This window comes from Lepus europaeus, chromosome 8 (assembly GCF_033115175.1).
Source record: "Lepus europaeus isolate LE1 chromosome 8, mLepTim1.pri, whole genome shotgun sequence".
In the NCBI taxonomy this organism is placed as follows: Eukaryota; Metazoa; Chordata; class Mammalia; order Lagomorpha; family Leporidae; genus Lepus; species Lepus europaeus.
In genome coordinates, this window is record NC_084834.1 from 18,937,650 (window position 1) to 18,954,873 (window position 17,224).

The 17,224-nt window shown below is 36.3% G+C and overlaps 1 protein-coding gene across 6 annotated transcripts in view; it reads left to right on the forward strand.

The window, feature by feature from the left end:
• GASK1B (golgi associated kinase 1B) overlaps positions 1-17,224 on the forward strand; it is a 52,465-nt gene that overhangs the window by 20,195 nt on the left and 15,046 nt on the right. For all 6 annotated transcript variants that reach the window (XM_062199443.1, XM_062199445.1, XM_062199444.1 and 3 more), the window contains exon 3: positions 596-810. In XM_062199443.1, coding sequence (XP_062055427.1) covers positions 596-810 — 215 coding nt within the window. The remainder of the gene's footprint in view (positions 1-595; positions 811-17,224) is intronic.

The following is a 17,224-nucleotide window of genomic DNA, read 5'->3' on the forward strand; positions in this document are numbered from 1 at the left end:
TTGTGCTTGCATGGTTTTTATCTGAAAAGAAACAAAAAAGGCCAAAAAAATTTGCTGCTGTTTCCCCTTCTTTGGAGATTACAGTGATCTGTGCAAACCATACAATTTCACTTTAAAATCTGTGCCTTCTTAAAATGCTTTTTCTTCCTGACATCATAATATGGCCTCTGGAATTAGACAGTTGTTATTACAAATAGAGAAGAGCTCCACTCAGACATTCAATAGACAATTATAAATGTCTGGATTCTTTTCTTTTTTGTGGTGGCTGCTTTTAGATGTGGAATAAAACCACATTAACCAGAGGAGGTTGTTATTAGTGGTTAGTAGCCTATTCCTGCCACATCTATAAAGTATTTCATTTAAAATTTTTTTTCATTGCCTAACAATAACTTTCCACTTTATAAGACTGGAAGCATAATTGAAGTACAAATGCATTGAAATCTCAGTAGACAAATGGTCCATAAAATGTCTTCTAATCAAACTCTTGCATGGACAGGTGACAGAGTAAGACTGTGAAAGAGTGAAGTGCCTGCTCAAGTGTAACCCTTGGAGTCTATGTCATGCTGAAAGTGTATTTGTTCTTCTGATTCTTTAGATGGCCGCCCATGTCCCATCATTCTCTGGGACTCTTCTTTATCTCCAGCAAGCAATGACACCCATTCTTCTGTTAAGCTCACCTGGGGATCTTACCAGCAGTTACTGAAACAGAAGTGCTGGCAGAATGGCCGAGTACCGAAACCTGAATGGGGCTGTACTGAAATCCATCACCACGAGTGGTCCAAGATGGCACTTTTTGACTTTTTGTTACAGGTAAGTGGTTATTGAAGACAGACACTGAGTTGTAAAAGCCTGACTCAAAGGAGATTTCAGCATTTGAGTTCTTGTGAAGGCAGAGTTTAAGTTCTATAATGATATATTTGACAAATATAATATAAACATTATAACATTTTATATTCTTTTGGGAATTAATCATAAATATCCCTCAGCGTTTTTCATTAGTTTCTGAAGTTTGAATTTACTAGTCATCCTGTAATAATCATACTCATCACAGCTGCAATTCATTAAAGAAAGGGGGATGGTCTGAACCCTATTAGGGAAGTGAATAGATTGAGATTTGGTGAGCTTAAATGTTTCAGCCAAGTTCTAACAATGAGGACAAGTTGGAGCCGAGATTCCCTGGCACATATTGGTGGTAGAAGTTTGTTTTCTTTAGTGCACACTGTATTTCAGTCATCATTTGCCAGATCTTAGAGCCATCATTTCTCCTATTTTCTTTCCAATACTTTTTTGTAAACTTTTCACTGAAAATTAATATTGGAGTATAATAAATATTGATTGTCTATGTAACTGTGTGACTCTGGACATATTACAGATTTCTCATCCCATCTCCTACTCCCTCTCCCATCCCATTCTTCATTAAGATTCATTTTTAATTATCTTTATATACAGAAAATCAACTTAGTATATACTAAGTAAAGATTTCAATACTTTACACCCACACAGACACAAAGTATAATGTACTGTTTGAAGACTAGTTTTACCATTAATTCTCATAGTACAACACATTAAGGACAGAGATTCTACATGGGGACTAAGTACGCAGTGACTCTTGTTGTTGATTTAACAATTGACACTCTTATTTATGACGTCAGTAATCACTGGACTCTCCTGTCATGAGCTGCCAAGGTTATGGAAGCCTCTTGAGTTCACAAACTCTGACCTTACTTAGACAAGGCCGTAATCAAAGTGGAAGTTCTCTCCTCCCTTCAGAGAAAGGTACCTCCTTCTTTGATGGCCTGTTCTTTCTACTGGAATCTCACTCACAGAGATTTTTCATTTAGGTCAAAGTCATTTTTTGCCAGAGTGTCTTGGCTTTCCATGCCTGAGAAACTCTTATGGGCTTTTTAGCCAGATCTGAATGCCTTAAGGGCTGATTCTGGGGCCAGAGTGCTGTTTAGGACATTTGCCATTCTATGAGTCTGCTGTGTATCTTGCTTCCCATATTGGATCATTCTAGAGAGGTTATTACTAGGAACTATTAAGGCTCTGAGATTTTACTTTATTTGCAACATAACAAGTTAGTTTGCTACAGATTGATAGATGCCAGCAGAAGACATGAGATTCCTGGGTCAGAGGCAAATGACTTTATTACTAATGACATATCAGGCAGCATGGGCCTCATGCTTCCTTGCCCCTCAAGTTGCTTGAAGTCAATGAAGAGTTGGACTAGTGAGTGCTTTAAATACTGCATTTGTGTCAGTACTGAGGAACCCTAAGCTTAGAAAAACCCCAGTCTTATAAGAGGCTACTAGCAACCTGCCCAACATTTGATTTGACTTGGAAGGATGCATTATCTTTATTGTCTTGGTCAAGGAAAAAAAACTTTCTATACCAAATGGAGATACTGTCTACAATTTGCAAAACTGTTTGCTATCCTAACTTCCTTAAAAATAACTGTAGAACAAAACTCGATATAAGATATGCAGAAGTGTCAAACAGATACATCACTTATTTATGTGTTTCATAACTAGTAGATTGTTAAAATACATATATCAGAAATTCTGCCTAACTCTAAATTCTATTTTGAAAAATTATTTATTTATCTGAGTAGCCAAGAAGGAGGAAGAGAGAATGAGATCACAGAGAGAGCTCCCATCTGTTGGTTCACTCCCCAAATGTCTGTGAGTTGGGAATTCAAACTGGGTCTCCCATAGGGATGACAGAGATACAACTAATTGAGCCATCCCCTGCTGCCTCTCAGGTGCCACATTAGTAGGGAAGTGGGATCATCCATCCCAGGATCCATATTTTTTAACCTTTATTGTATAATAACTACCAACTTGTCATTTTATTTGTGAAGCAAGTTGATATGGTAAAATGTAATAGCAATTAAATGGAGAATTAATGAAGGTACCACAGGTTAAGTAAGCCAATTACTCACTCTGAGGGTAAGTTTAAGGATTGGTTAGTATTGATGTTGATGTTTTTGAGAATGATGACTGAGAGAGAATGAACAAGCATATCAGACACTGTTCTGAGCACTTTGATTCCAACCACTAACATACTAAGTTATTCTTTCTCTCCACCCTGTGAAGTTGGCACTTTTATTATTCCTGTATTAGAGATGAGGAAATTGAGGCAATAAGAAGTTAATTATCTTGAGTCACACAGCTAATATGCAATAGAGTCTAGAGTCAAACTCAGGAGTTCTAGCTTAAGAGTAAAACTTCAAAGCAATGTTGCCAAGTGTTCATTGTATAGTACCATCCAGTTTTCCAACTCAGAATGTTGAGAATCATCTAGGTACTTCTATGGTACCCCAGATCCCTTTGGTATCTAAAACTCTTAATTCTACCTTCCTTGTTTTTTTTAAAGATTTATTTATTTGTTTGAAAATGAGAGTTATGGGGTTGGGGGCAGGGAAGAGAGAGAAAGAGAGAGAGATTGATTCCATCTGCTAGTTCACTCTCAAGGTGGCTATAATGGCCAGAGGTGGGCCGGGCTAAAATCCAGGGGCCAGGAGCTTCTTCCTGATCTTCTACATGGGTGGCACAGAACCCAACACTTGGCCCATCCTCTACTGCTTTCCCAGCAGGGAGCTGGAACAGATGTTGCTTTCACAGGCAGCAGCTTTACCTGCTATGCCACAATACTGGCTGGCCTCCAATTCTATCTTCTTTCAAGCATAGCATGTGCTCATGTCTTTGTTTAAGCCTTGCCATTTCTTACTTGGAGGATTCCCTTCAGTCCACTGAAACTGTATGATCCTTTGGCTTGAGACATTGAAAATTAGGCTGCTACAACTTCTGCGGGGACTGGTTCTATTAGCAGGTACAGGTTTGTAGCCCGGGGTGGGAGGGTCTTCCTTCTTGTTGATAATCGTGTAGATCATAGCTTTCCAAAACTTTATTGAGACTTGCTTGATTTATAACACCAACACTGTAGCTCCTAAATTTGCCTATGTCTAAAGCACTAAATCTGAAAGTCAGAGGTAATCCAATTGTTAACTTTTAATTTGAGTAATATTTATAAATGTATATCTAATTTTATATACAAAGATGGCATCTGTAAGAAGGGACTCATTTGGTGTTTATGGTTTATTTTTCCCACTGTGCAACAAACAAGAAGCCATTTTTTCTAAATGTTGTAGCATTGTACAGTTTCATGAGTCATTTAATAAGTACCACTGCTAAAGTAGAAAATAAAGTAATAATTTTGCCAGTCTTACCAAGGGTGGTAAAGTTGTATGTATATTTTCCAGTTAAATTATGTATGAGGTATATTTATTGGTTATTTATATTATGTTTTCTGCTAATGGCTTACTCAAGTCATTGCCTTATCCCATTGAGTGATAAAAATTTTATGTATGTCATAGAAATTAGACTTTATCAGTTCTAAATTTGTCCTAATTTTTTTCTTATTTATTTATTTATTATTTATATTTTGAATTTGTGTATAATAATTTTTATATTTTTACAAGATCATATCTCAATTGGATCTTTTACTTCCTGTATTCAGCACCATACACTGTTTGTTGAAAGATGCTTATTGACGAATTTTATTAATAAATAAATAATTGAGCAAATGGGCCATTTAACATGAGTATCATAATAAATAGTTATCTTTCATACAATAAACTTTCTCGTGAGTTACACTGAAAGTATTATTTTAAAGTCAGAATATATGCCTTCTTTAGATGGTGTTTGGGGATGTACAAGAATTGGGTGGATTATGTGAACAATCTTAGAAAACTTTTTCCTGAAACACACCCAAATCACTTGCTCTATGATACTAGAGCAAGTGCAGGGGAATACAGAACCCACTTGTTAATTTTCAGTACACAGCATTCTTTTTGTTTTGCCCGATTAACAAATCTACATTCACAAAGGCTCTGCTATATTACTGGGACTGTAAAATGTGACCGAGGCACAAAGAGTCTTTTATTCTTGAAGGTTGGGTTATATACTGCCCAGAGAAAAATTCACTCCTATCAGGATGACAAGGAGATGTATTCTAAGGAGCATGTGAGTTTCCAAGATTTGGTCAATTTATCTCAAAAGATTATGTAAAATAACAGAAACAAATTGAGAATATAGAAAGGTTGCTTTTTGACTTAATAAATCTTAAGTATTATGGTTAGGACACGATAATCAGGAGTTAGATTACTAATTTTTTTTTTTTTTGACAGGCAGAGTGGGCAGTGAGAGAGAGACAGAGAGAAAGGTCTTCCTTTTTGCCATTGGTTCACCCTCCAATGGCCGCTGTGGCCGGTGCATCTCGCTGATCCGAAGCCAGGAGCCAGGTGCTTCTCCTAGTCTCCCACGCGGGTGCAGGGCCCAAGGACTTGGGCCATCCTCCACTGCCTTCCCGGGCCATAGCAGAGAGCTGGCCTGGAAGAGGCGCAACAGGGATAGAATCTGGCACCCCGACCGGGACTAGAACCCAGTGTGCCGGTGCCGCAAGGAGGAGGATTAGCCTGTTAAGCCACGGCGCCGGCCTAGATTACTAAATTTAAATCTCAGCTCTGTTACTGGTAATTTCTCAACCTTGAGAAGTGTCTTAAACCTCTCTCTGGCTTTGTTACCTCAGCTGCAAAATGAGAATAACAATGAAGCATGCATAGAGGGCTAATATTATCGATACTTTTTTTGCACACCATTGAGTTTATAATAATTCTATATAAGAATTCATTTTCCCCCAAATTCAGCCTTCTCTAGAACACAGTGACATTTTTCTCTTCACAAATTTACATTTGCTATATAGCACTTTATCAGTAACTTCACAAGTCAGCAGTAGGAATAACATAAATAGAAATGAAAAATAAAAATATATTAATTTTTATTTATATATTTGAGAGAGGAAGAGAAATAGATAGAGGGAGACAGAAAGAGTAAGCTCCCATCTGTTGGTTCACTGGTTCACTCCCCAAATGCATGCAATGGCTGGTTTACCAAAGCTGAGAGCAGGAGCTCAACCTGAGTCTCCTTTGTGGGCGGCAAGGATTCAACTACTTATACCATCACCACTGCTTCCCAAGGTCTATATTAGCAGGAAGCTGAAATCAGGAGCTGAATCTGGGAGTCACACCTAGGTATTATGATGTGTGATGTGGCATTTAAACTGGCATCTTAACCTATAGTCCAAAAGCCTGACTGTAATTTTTTTATACACATAAACCATTTACAGTGATGCCTGGTACGTTTGGGGGAATCTTCAAAAATTCAAGAAAATTTACCTTATGAAAAAACTATTTTCGTACAAAAATAAAATTACATTTTAATTATCTTTTTCATAGGATTTTAATTTTCTAGTTATTTTAAAATAATTTCATTCCTTTATACTCTTATGCATGTTCGTATTTATATGATCTTAGCATAGTGTTTTAATTATTTTGATAATCTGTATTCAATAAACCATGAATTTCTCTAGGGCAAGTCCCTGTCTCATTCAACTTTATAAACTTTCTATTAGTAGCAGTGTGTCTGGGAATGTCACAGTTATTCAGGACATTGTTTTTTGATCAAAGAAAACTACAGTTATGTTAAACCTAACATGTCAAATTAAAATGTCAAAAGGGAAAGAAATAAAAGTGTACTTGTAATCTAGAAACAATCAATTCTGTTAATGGAAAAGAAGTAGTAGTTTAGAAGATAACAAAATTAAATGTACAGAAAATATTTAATATGTTTACTTCATGAGTTTGAGTCCTTGATGCAATTACCTTTTTCTAAGAATACCTGCTTACTTAAGGAGGAATTAATGGGTGTTGTACACAGAGGAGAATGAACAAAGATGTGTCCTTGGAAATATTTGCTTCCATCATCAACAACAAGAAAATCACACGTAATTCTTTCCACTTGAATTTAACAGACTGACCTCTTACTGTTCTAGACACTGAGCATATTTACTGCTGGGATAAAAAAATGAATGAGAGTGTCTTTCTGCCCTCAAGAGCTATACAATCTTGAAGAAAAGACAGATCATCATCACAGAATATGAAGTTTAACATCCAAGAGAAAGAAAGAAGGTGCTATTAATTTTTGTGCAACTGGAGGTTATAGGTTGTAGACAGAGAATATGTGGCATTAATTGGTAAAATATACAAGTCTGCAGGAATCAGGTCAGGATAAGAGACAGGAAGAGAGTTTAATAGCAAAGGGATGTACGTATGGAAAAGTTTACTGAGTGGGAGCAATAATGCTTACAGAAGCTTCCTGTTCTTTTTGGTAATTTTCCCTCAGACGGTTATGTGTAATAATTTACATTCATAAATTTAAAAAGCAACAACAACATGAATTGATCTACCTTGACCCCTAGAATTATCTCTTTTTTGTTAATTCTTCCCTCGCAACTCTTACTGGCTTCTAAGGAATTATTTCCTGAATCTAATAAATTACATTATATGTGTGTGTGTGTGTGTGTGTTTTTTTTTTTTTTTGACAGGCAGAGTGGACAGTGAGAGAGAGAGACAGAGTGAAAGGTCTTCCTTTTGCCGTTGGTTCACCCTCCAATGGCCGCCGCGGCCGGCGCGCTGTGGGCAGTGCACCGCGCTAATCCGAAGGCAGGAGCCAGGTGCTTCTCCTGGTCTCCCATGGGGTGCAGGGCCCAAGCACTTGGGCCATCCTCCACTGCCACAGCAGAGAGTTGGACAGGAAGAGGAACGACCGGGACAGAATCCGGCACCCTGACCAGGACTAGAACCTGGGAAGCCGGCACTGCAGGCGGAGGATTAGCCTGTTGAGCCACGGCCCTGCCCACTATATGGTTTTCATCTTTTACTTAATCTCTCCTGCTGTTGATTCTGTGGGCTATTTTTTCCCCAGTAAATAATGTATCAAAATAAAAGGTAAAAATTCCAACCATCATCTAAACAAGTGAGAACTTACCACTTTTCTCTAAAAGCATACTTGTCTGCAGGAACATTCTATGTGCTAGGCACATTAACAATTCAATCATGGTCCCTTTACTATGTTATGAGACTCTCTCAGGTTTTTCATCCCTTCTTCCTACCTCACTGTTCAGCAATTGGATTCTCCCTTCCAGCTTTCAGAGGCCAGTGAGGAAAATACTTGCAGGCAGCTGCTCTGAATAGTGAAACATGTAGTGTTTCAGGTCCCCAAATTGCAGATAGTTTGGGTCAGCTTTGTTGTTTTGCAGAATTATAGCACTGTCAAATGACCTCTACTCATGTGCTTTTTGGTGACAAAACAGGTAAATGATATAGTTTATTACTTATTTGGTAGTAATCAATGCAGGCTCTTGTAGTCTGGTACTGTCTTGGCTGTAAGAAGCAAATAGAGTTAGGATTAGCTTTGGCAATATTGGTTAGCATAATTAAATTGATGGGGATCACAGGAGCAAAGATTCCTAGGGTCATTTAGTTTAGGAGACAATATATCTCTGTCTTCATTGTTGAGACACCTTCCTAATTTCTTTTCATGAGGAGAATTAGAGTAGTGCACTTGATTACAAGGAGTAAAGGCTATAGGAAGCAAGTGATCCTAGGCATTAAAGTGACACATACCAAACTTTGCAACTGTGGACATGCCAAGCACTGAAGTGCATTGTGGTTATTATAGAATTTTAATTGTATAAAATCAAGTTCGCCCCTTGTTATGATCTGAGTAGAATCTGGCTTCCCAAACTCATGCAGATGTTTAAGAACCAAAGTCACATTTTATCAATTAATGGATTAATGTCAATCATTGAAAGGATCAGCGTGAAGAAGACTTCATTTAATTATGACATCTGGGAGGTAATCTTACTGGGAGGTCTTTAGGTCACTGGGGGCTTCTCTAGGAAAGTAGCTCTTGAGAGGAGGTTGTTAACCAGCTGAGCTTGCTTTCTGTTTCTCTCTCTGCCTCCTGATTGTCCGTGTAATCTTCCCTCCACATATGTTCCACCATTGCCAGATTAATTGTATCACCAGGTCTTGGCCAGTGAGCCTCCAAACTGTAAGATGGAAGAAAACATCTTCCTTCCTAAGTCACTATTCTTGGGTATTTTAGTGAGAATAATGAAAAGCTGACCAGTACACCTTTTGTAGTAAATGAAATTCAAAAGTCTGACTTTGACACAGTTCCTACTATACATAGTTTGTCACTAGAAGAAATTATTTCAGTATTTATGATGCTACTTAAAATAATAAATAATGCTACTTCATAAGATAATGATGTTATTATATTTAAAGAGTTTTACTTGCAATTGGTGAGCAATTGGCCAGAATACTTTATTTATTAGCTACTTATAATATATTTATGCTTTATATTTTCAGGTGTGACAAGAGACAGGGGAAATCATATAAAAGAACTATATGATCTAGTTATGGTTTCAAGGAACTTGGAGGCTTTCACTGAGAAAAGGATAAAAATGAAATGCTGAAACCATACCAAGAATATAGTTTTATTAAAGAGTATTTGGACTGCTTTAATATTAGTTCTTAGGAGATTCAACTTAAAATTTTCAACTATTCAATTATGTTGTTATATTAAGTATAATGTATGACACTTTATTTGTAAATAAGTCATCACATTTTAGTGGAGAGCACAAAGGATATCATTTTTTATGGATGGGTAGCTACATAATAATTTGCATTAAATAGCAAGTGGTCACTTCAGCCTCTCAAATTTGATGTTTGGAAGCAAATTTGCCACCTTATCACCTACCAATTTACCCTCTTGATTTACCTATTTCTATTTATGAAGTTACTATTTTTAAAATCTGCCAGGTTTGAGATATTTTAGTCTTTTGGTTAGTATTTGCATTTAAGTGGTTAAAAAAAAAAGCTTTGATAGCTGTTCAAAATCATTGCTGTCACTTTTTGCTTAGCATTCCTATTAATGCTACATTAATCTTTTATCAATGCTGATCAAAATGTTGACTAAAATGATTTCCTTATCTTTAGTCTTTCTTTCATTTTTTAATGATTGATTTACTTATTTGAAAGGTAAGAGTTACAGAGAGGCAAAGGGAGAGAGAGAGAGAGAGAAAGGTCTTCCATCGGCTGGTTCACTCCCCAAATGGCCACAACAACCAGAGCTGGGTGGATCCGAAGCCAGGAACCAGGAGCTTTTTCCAGGTTTCCCACATGGATGCAGGGGCCCAAGCATTTGTGCCATCTTCCTCTGCTTTCCCAGGCCATAGCAGAAAGTTGGGTCAGAAGTAGAGCAGCTGGTTTTCAAACCGGTACCCATATGGGATGCTGGCATTGCAGGTGGCGGCTTTACCCATCATGCCACAGCACTGGCCCCTATCTTTAGTCTTTCTTAACTGCCACTTAATGAATGTGCAAATCATTACTGATTTTATATTTTCTTTTCTTTTGTTTCTTGCAAAAAAATTTTCAAAGAGGTCCATTTTATTGGAAGATAAATTTGAATGCCTTAATGTGAAGGATTAAAGTTACGTAAATTAGTATATTATAATGAACCCCCATGTACATGACACTCAACTTCAACTATGATCAACTCATTAGCAGTCCTTTTTCATTTCTATCCCTTCCCACTCCCCATGTTCTCCTTAATATGAGGCAAGTCACTGACATCACATTATTTCAACTATAAATATTTTGCTATGTATTGCTAGAAGGTAAACCACATAAGCACATCACTATGGTCATGCTTGAAATAAAATTCAGCAATGCTTCCAGTCAAATATCCATCTTGCAGTCAAATTTTTAATGTTCGATGATAATTTTATATATATGATATATGCATAAATATAAATATATATTATAATTTATATGTAATATATAAACATTACATGTAAAACTATAAACAATACATATATAATTATATATATTTCAGTTTATTTGGCTCAGGATTCAAATAATGTCTACATCTTATGTTTGGTTGGCATGTCTTTTAATTTATAGACTCCACCTCTGTGGCCTCATTTTATCCCTTTCAATCTACTTGTTGAAGACACCAGAACATGTGTTCTACAGAGTTGATTGGCATTTTGCTTTTGAAACTTTTGTGTTGTCTTTGATTGTCCTCTGCTGTCTACATTCCATGAGAATTGGTGTTGAGTTTAGAGTCCTGATTACATTTCAATGTAGTTTATTTTGTCAAGACTTCTTTAGAGATAGCAGTGTGTTCTTTTATCGGGAAGCCTATACTATCTGGTTAATACTTTTTGTAGTGTTAACAGCTATTGATGATTATACTGATTGATCAATACATGGAGCACTGAATATTGATGATGCAATTCTATCATAACTTCTTCATTTAGTAGCTGGAATACTTTGTAAAAGTTAATTTTTGCCTCCTCTTCTATTTGATTATATAATGGTACAGATTATAAAAATTGGAATTACTTTTAAGGAACATCAGGATGTTCTGACTTACTTTTCTTCCATTCTCACCTGCCCTTATTCTCTCATATAGGGTGTGTATGTGTGGTATTTTCATCTGTGAACTGTCACCAGTGTCAATCAAAATGCCCCCACACTCTTATTCATGGTCCATTCACATTGTTTCATGGGTTTTACACTTCCTCATCTAACATGCAGCTTGCCCAAGCTTGAAATAAACTCAAATCCCCTTTCTGCAAAATTTCTGGGACTGAAAGTTAGATTTAGTTCCCTCTCTGCTCCGAATAGCTAATATAATCCTTATTAATTTTTACATTAAGCTAGTAGAGAAATGGCAGAATAGTGCTTATGTAAAATAGATTCGAGTTCAAATTCTAGTTCATTTAAGAGTAGAGAATTCATAAAATTCCTGATTGTAATTTATTTTTTAAAAGTTTTATTTACTTATCTGAAAGAATGAGACAGAGACAAAAACAGGGAGAGAGAGAGAGAGAGAGAGAGAGAGAGAGAGGCAGGCTGAGGGAGCTTTTATCTGCTGATTCACTACCCAAACACCGGCAATGGCTAGGACTGGGCCAGAGTGAAGCTGAGAACCAGGAACTCAATCCAGGTCTTCCATCAAGGACCCAACCACTTCATTACCTGTTATCTATAAGAATATGTATTAGCAGGAAGCTTTATGCCTAGGAGGAGCTGGAATACAAACTGAGGCATTCTAATATAGAATGTGCATATCTCAAAGCAGCTTAACCACTAGAACAAAAGCCTGTGTCTGAGTTTTAGTTTACTATATGTTAATGGGAAAATGATTTTATCTCCCTTGCACAACTGTAAAAATAACATAAAATAATGCACCTGAAGTACTTATCATAGTACGCGATGTATATAAAGTACTCAACAGATCAGCACAATCATCATCCAGAACCACTCATATATAGGAACTTGAATTCACGATAAGTATTTAAATGTACACATAGCTACGATTTTCTGAATCTCCAGATACTGAAAATAAAGGCCTTAATGGTAGGGATTATGTAAGTCTTCTTTGAATTTCTACAGTACAGATCTGCTCATTATAGCACTGGTTCTGTAAGAAACCACAAGGTCAAGAAAAGGCAGTTTCCATGGACCTGCCATTCAGGTCAGGTTAGGATAGGCGCTGTCATTTTTGTGTAGAAAGAGGAACTACAGGGAGTACCTCCTTATATGTTATTATCTGCAAGGCTGTTGGCCTTCTCAATTTGGCTGAAATTTTTTTCTTAGGTTCTATTCTTCCAGATCTACTTCCTTAATTGAGTCATTTAAATCCAAAGCACAAAGAATTATAAAGCAAATATCACATTCTTTTCTCTCAGAATTATCTTGTCACTATTTTTTTTGCTTATTTGTCTTCAGTCTTTAGTTTAGAATATAAAAATAAGTAGAAATCCTGCTTGAAAATTTCCTCATGTCTCCTTGCTTTACTTTCTCCCCAGAGGTGATAACTCTCATGAAATCAGTGTGCATCTTTCCAGTCAATTTAAAGATCATTCCAGCACATATAAGAGTATACATGGATCCATGAATATATATGGATATCTATGTGTTCACTAAAACATTTCTACTGTTAATGCAGTTGACTATCTGTATTTTCCTATAACTTGATACTTCTGCCTTTTTTAGCATTTGGGGAGGAGAAGGATGTAGCAGGCTATAGATTTATAATGCCAGAAATAGGGTGTGGTGGGAAGTGGATATAAGGGAGGGTCTATTCCTAAGAACATATGTCCAGTGCAGAAGCCAAGAAAATTTTCCCAGATTGGAACCAGAGTCTTAATGAGATACCACAGTGCATTTATTTATTGCTTTTGGCCAATTTTACATCATATAAAAGGCTTTTCTTGGCTTTGCCAGAGTTTTATTTAAATAGTTGGCTTTAAAATGATTTGTTCTATCTTTCCTGTTAGCATAAATTAGTATTTTTTGTTTACTTTATAAACAAAACCAAGAAGTATATACATGCTGGAAATTGCCTAAGAGATTTGATTACATTCAACAAATTTGAATTGAAGAATTTCTATGTCCTATTTATATAATTCCACATCAAAATCTATAGGCTTCAATCATCATTTGAGATTTTGTACCTTGCCTCTTGAATCTGACAAAATGTCATTCTTATGACTGGGGATGATTATCCTCTAGTTTCTTCCAACATGCTCTCCCAATTAATCTATGCATCCAGTATTGTTTTGACCATTTGTAGAACACATCACTTCCACTCATGTGATTCTGTTGGTTTCTGCCCTTCCACAGAGAATATGATCTAGGACGTCTGTAAGTCTCGTTCCATAGAAATTGATCTGATCCATTTATCTTCCTCCTGAGAAGTTAAGTCTTCTCAAAACTTCTTTGAGGTTAGGTAGCCATCAGTAGAATTATATGGGCCTATACTTCAATGGCAAACAGTTTCTCTTTTTATGGGCCTTAAATAGAACATATTTCCAGTGCTAAAATTCTCTTCAAGGACATGGCAGGATCATGAACAGGCTCTGACTAATGAATCTCCCTTTTGGGGTTTTGCATCATTTCTCTGGTGGAGGCTTCACTTTTAGATACCACATTCTTTCAGTTCACAGAAACAAAGCTATTTATTTGATTTTTCATGAAGGCCACATTAAAGATATAGAATAGTTTAGCCACTCTCACCCAACACTTGTCCCAGAGGAGCAGCTTCTTACTTACCTAACCTCCACAACTAGAAGATTCCTCTGTGTATTCTACCCACTTTTTAAGACTGATTGCCATCTCAAAGCCTGGTTTTCCTTTTTTGGGTCATACAAATTCCTCAGATGTCTGCTTCCAACTTGAAAATCTTTAGAATTTCATATATTCTTCCTATCCATTGTCTAGCATTCGTTTTCAGAGATTACTGGTATTGATTATTCTTAAGCCACATCTGCATAACATATACACTAGGAGATTGGTTGACATAATTCTTTGCTCTCACATCGGTGTGAACCAAAAGGGGAAAATCATGTCAAATATGTTATATTCATAAACTCATATTGCTAGCCAATTTAGAATGTCTGGGTCAATTCTAATTTTATTATTCAAAAGCTCAGTGGATATTTTCCAATTTTATGTCCTTTTTTCCTGTTTACCCCTTTGCTGTGAATCTTTTAGACTGCTACACAGTTTCTATGCTTCAGTTATAAGTCTGATTACACACATAGCTGGAATAGAGAGATAAGGGATTTGAGGGAGTCTATGTGATTCCATAAGCAACTATTTGAGATTCAAGGATTATTTAACATGTTGTTTGAACTATCTTTTGGGATTGGCTTCTTCACTAGTCCTTAACTATTGAACCATGTATAGTCTGAAACCAACCTGATTGGTATGTTCCAGGAAAATTAGAAGATTAAGCATTGGAGCTCTGGGCAGGTCTACCAGGAAACAAATATAAAAACATTGGAAAAATTAACATGATAGTATTTCTATGGAACATCTGAGAGGGCAAACATGTATTCATGAATCTCAATATATATCTTTTTGTATATACTCATTTAACAATATTTATAGTTTTTTGCTAGCTAATGAAGAAGCAGACTCAGTGAAGGATAAGGGTTGCATGAGAGCTGGTTCAGTCAGTGCAACAATAGGATGAGGATTCTGTTCATTTCATGCTTTTCCCTGTCATATTCATGTTGTTGGTTATGCACACAGATGAATGCAAGATATATTGAACTTCAAAGAATTATGACTGGTGTGTGATAATATTGAATGGGGATTGTGTAGGGCAATGTTTTTTGTGAGGTCTTTCAGGGAGTACACGAGGTTGAAACTATTGTGATAACACTTAGACATGTTTTGTTTTTTTTTCACTGTGTTGATATGTACAGTAGTGGGCAAATTTGTTGATGCCTTAGCATGAGTCAAGACAGGCACCCACTTCCAGGAGCTGTTGAACTCTTCATTACACTGCATTTACAGGGAAAAACACATGGAATGAATACCAAATTCACCTAGGAAGGTGCTTGATGAGGTAATAAGAGCAACTAATTGCATTTACTCTACTATATAAGTCCATGTCATTTTAATATCTGGCATGACAAAATGAAATAAAGAAAAACTAACACACCCCACAGTGCAATGGTTCTCTTAAGGGAAAACCATTATCAAATTGTTGAATTGTGAGTTGAATTAACTGATTTTTACATTAAGTGTTATTTTAACTCAAATATGAATTCTACTTTTTTTTGAAAAACATATTTCCCTTGAAAATACATTTTATGTTAATATGTAACAAGTTGTTTCTAAATGAATTAAACACAATTATTTCAAAAAATCTTTAATTTCTTTATTTTAAAATATTTATTTATTCATTTAATTTGAGAAATAAAGAGAGAGAATATTTGCCATCTACTGATTCATTCCCCAAATGCCTGCAATAATAGCTAGGAAGAGGCCAGGCTGAAGCAAGGAGCCAGGAACTTCATCCATGTGGACGACAGAGACCTAAGTACTTCCGCCATCATCCGATGCCTTATCAGGGTGTTCATGAGTAGAAAGCTGGAATTTAGGAGGGCTGGGACTTGAACAGCAGAATTCCAATGTGAGATGAAGACATCCCAAGTAGAATCATAACTCTTATGCCAGATGCACACATGGTAAATATCCTTCATAAATGAGTGCTCTGTAAGGGTGGTCAGTAATTTTAAAAGTGTTAAAGGATCATGAAACCAAAACGTTTGAAAACTGTTCATTTTACCTTTTTGGAAATAAACTCTCCTGTTTCTATGTGGTGCCTACTGACTTCAATATTACATTTCTGTGATTCAAAATTGTGCATTTTTAAGATTTTGAGCCTTGGTTAAGACAATGGGTAAGCAATAGGTCTGACCCTGGTATGTGAATGAATTCAGAACAGATGAGCAGGTGGGAGCCAGTATTCATTCTTTCATTTTTTTAAACATATTTATTAAATATATGCATGGTACATAATATATTGCTGGTTGTTGTGAAAAATGCACAGTGAATTGTACTTAAGGGTATTAGGTTGTAATCTTCATGAAAGCAAAAACTTTGTTTTCTGTGCCATCAGAGGCAGTGCAGTGAGTCAGCAGACATGTTGAATTCCACATCAGTCACTTGTTTTATATTCTTGGGCAGGTTATTTTCTCTCTCTGATTTCTCTATCCATTTATAATAAGAGGGGGAAGTGCCATATGCTATTTTAGATTGTTTTGATGATTAGAATTCTTACAATGCAAAAAGCATTACTACTTTAGTATTTAGAATTAATTACTTATTTATTTTTAGTATTTGGAGTTTTTTAGCTGGGTTGCATAAAATTTTATAGTTACTTGCTAAACCAAGGAACACAGAAACAAATACATTTTAGAATAACAAATTCTCTATGTACATGTAAAAATAATGTTGAAAAATTAATTCAGGAAGGTAAAATTTATGTATGTATTTTTTTTTTATTTTTCTGTCCATTTGAAATGCAGAACTACAGAGAAACAGAGAGAGACAGAGACTGAAGCCAAGAGAGAGAGAGAGAGAGAGAGAGAGAGAGAGATCTCCCATCCTCATATGCCCATAATGAAAGGGCCTGGGCCAGATCGAAGCCAGAAACTAGGAACTCAGTCTGGGCCTCTATGTGTGTGGCAGTGACCCAAGTACATGAGCCATTACCTGCTGCCTCCCAGAGTGCATATCAGTGGGAAACTGGAATTATAACTATAGCTGAGACTCAAACTCAGACATTCCATTATGGAAGGTGAGCATTCCAAGGGACAAAATAACCCCTATGCAATATTCCCACCCTACACTCCCCCCCCCCCCAGTTTATATTTAATGATTGGAAAATAATCAATTGAAATTTATTTTTTAAGGAGATTGTTTCTATGAAAAACAAGATTTTCA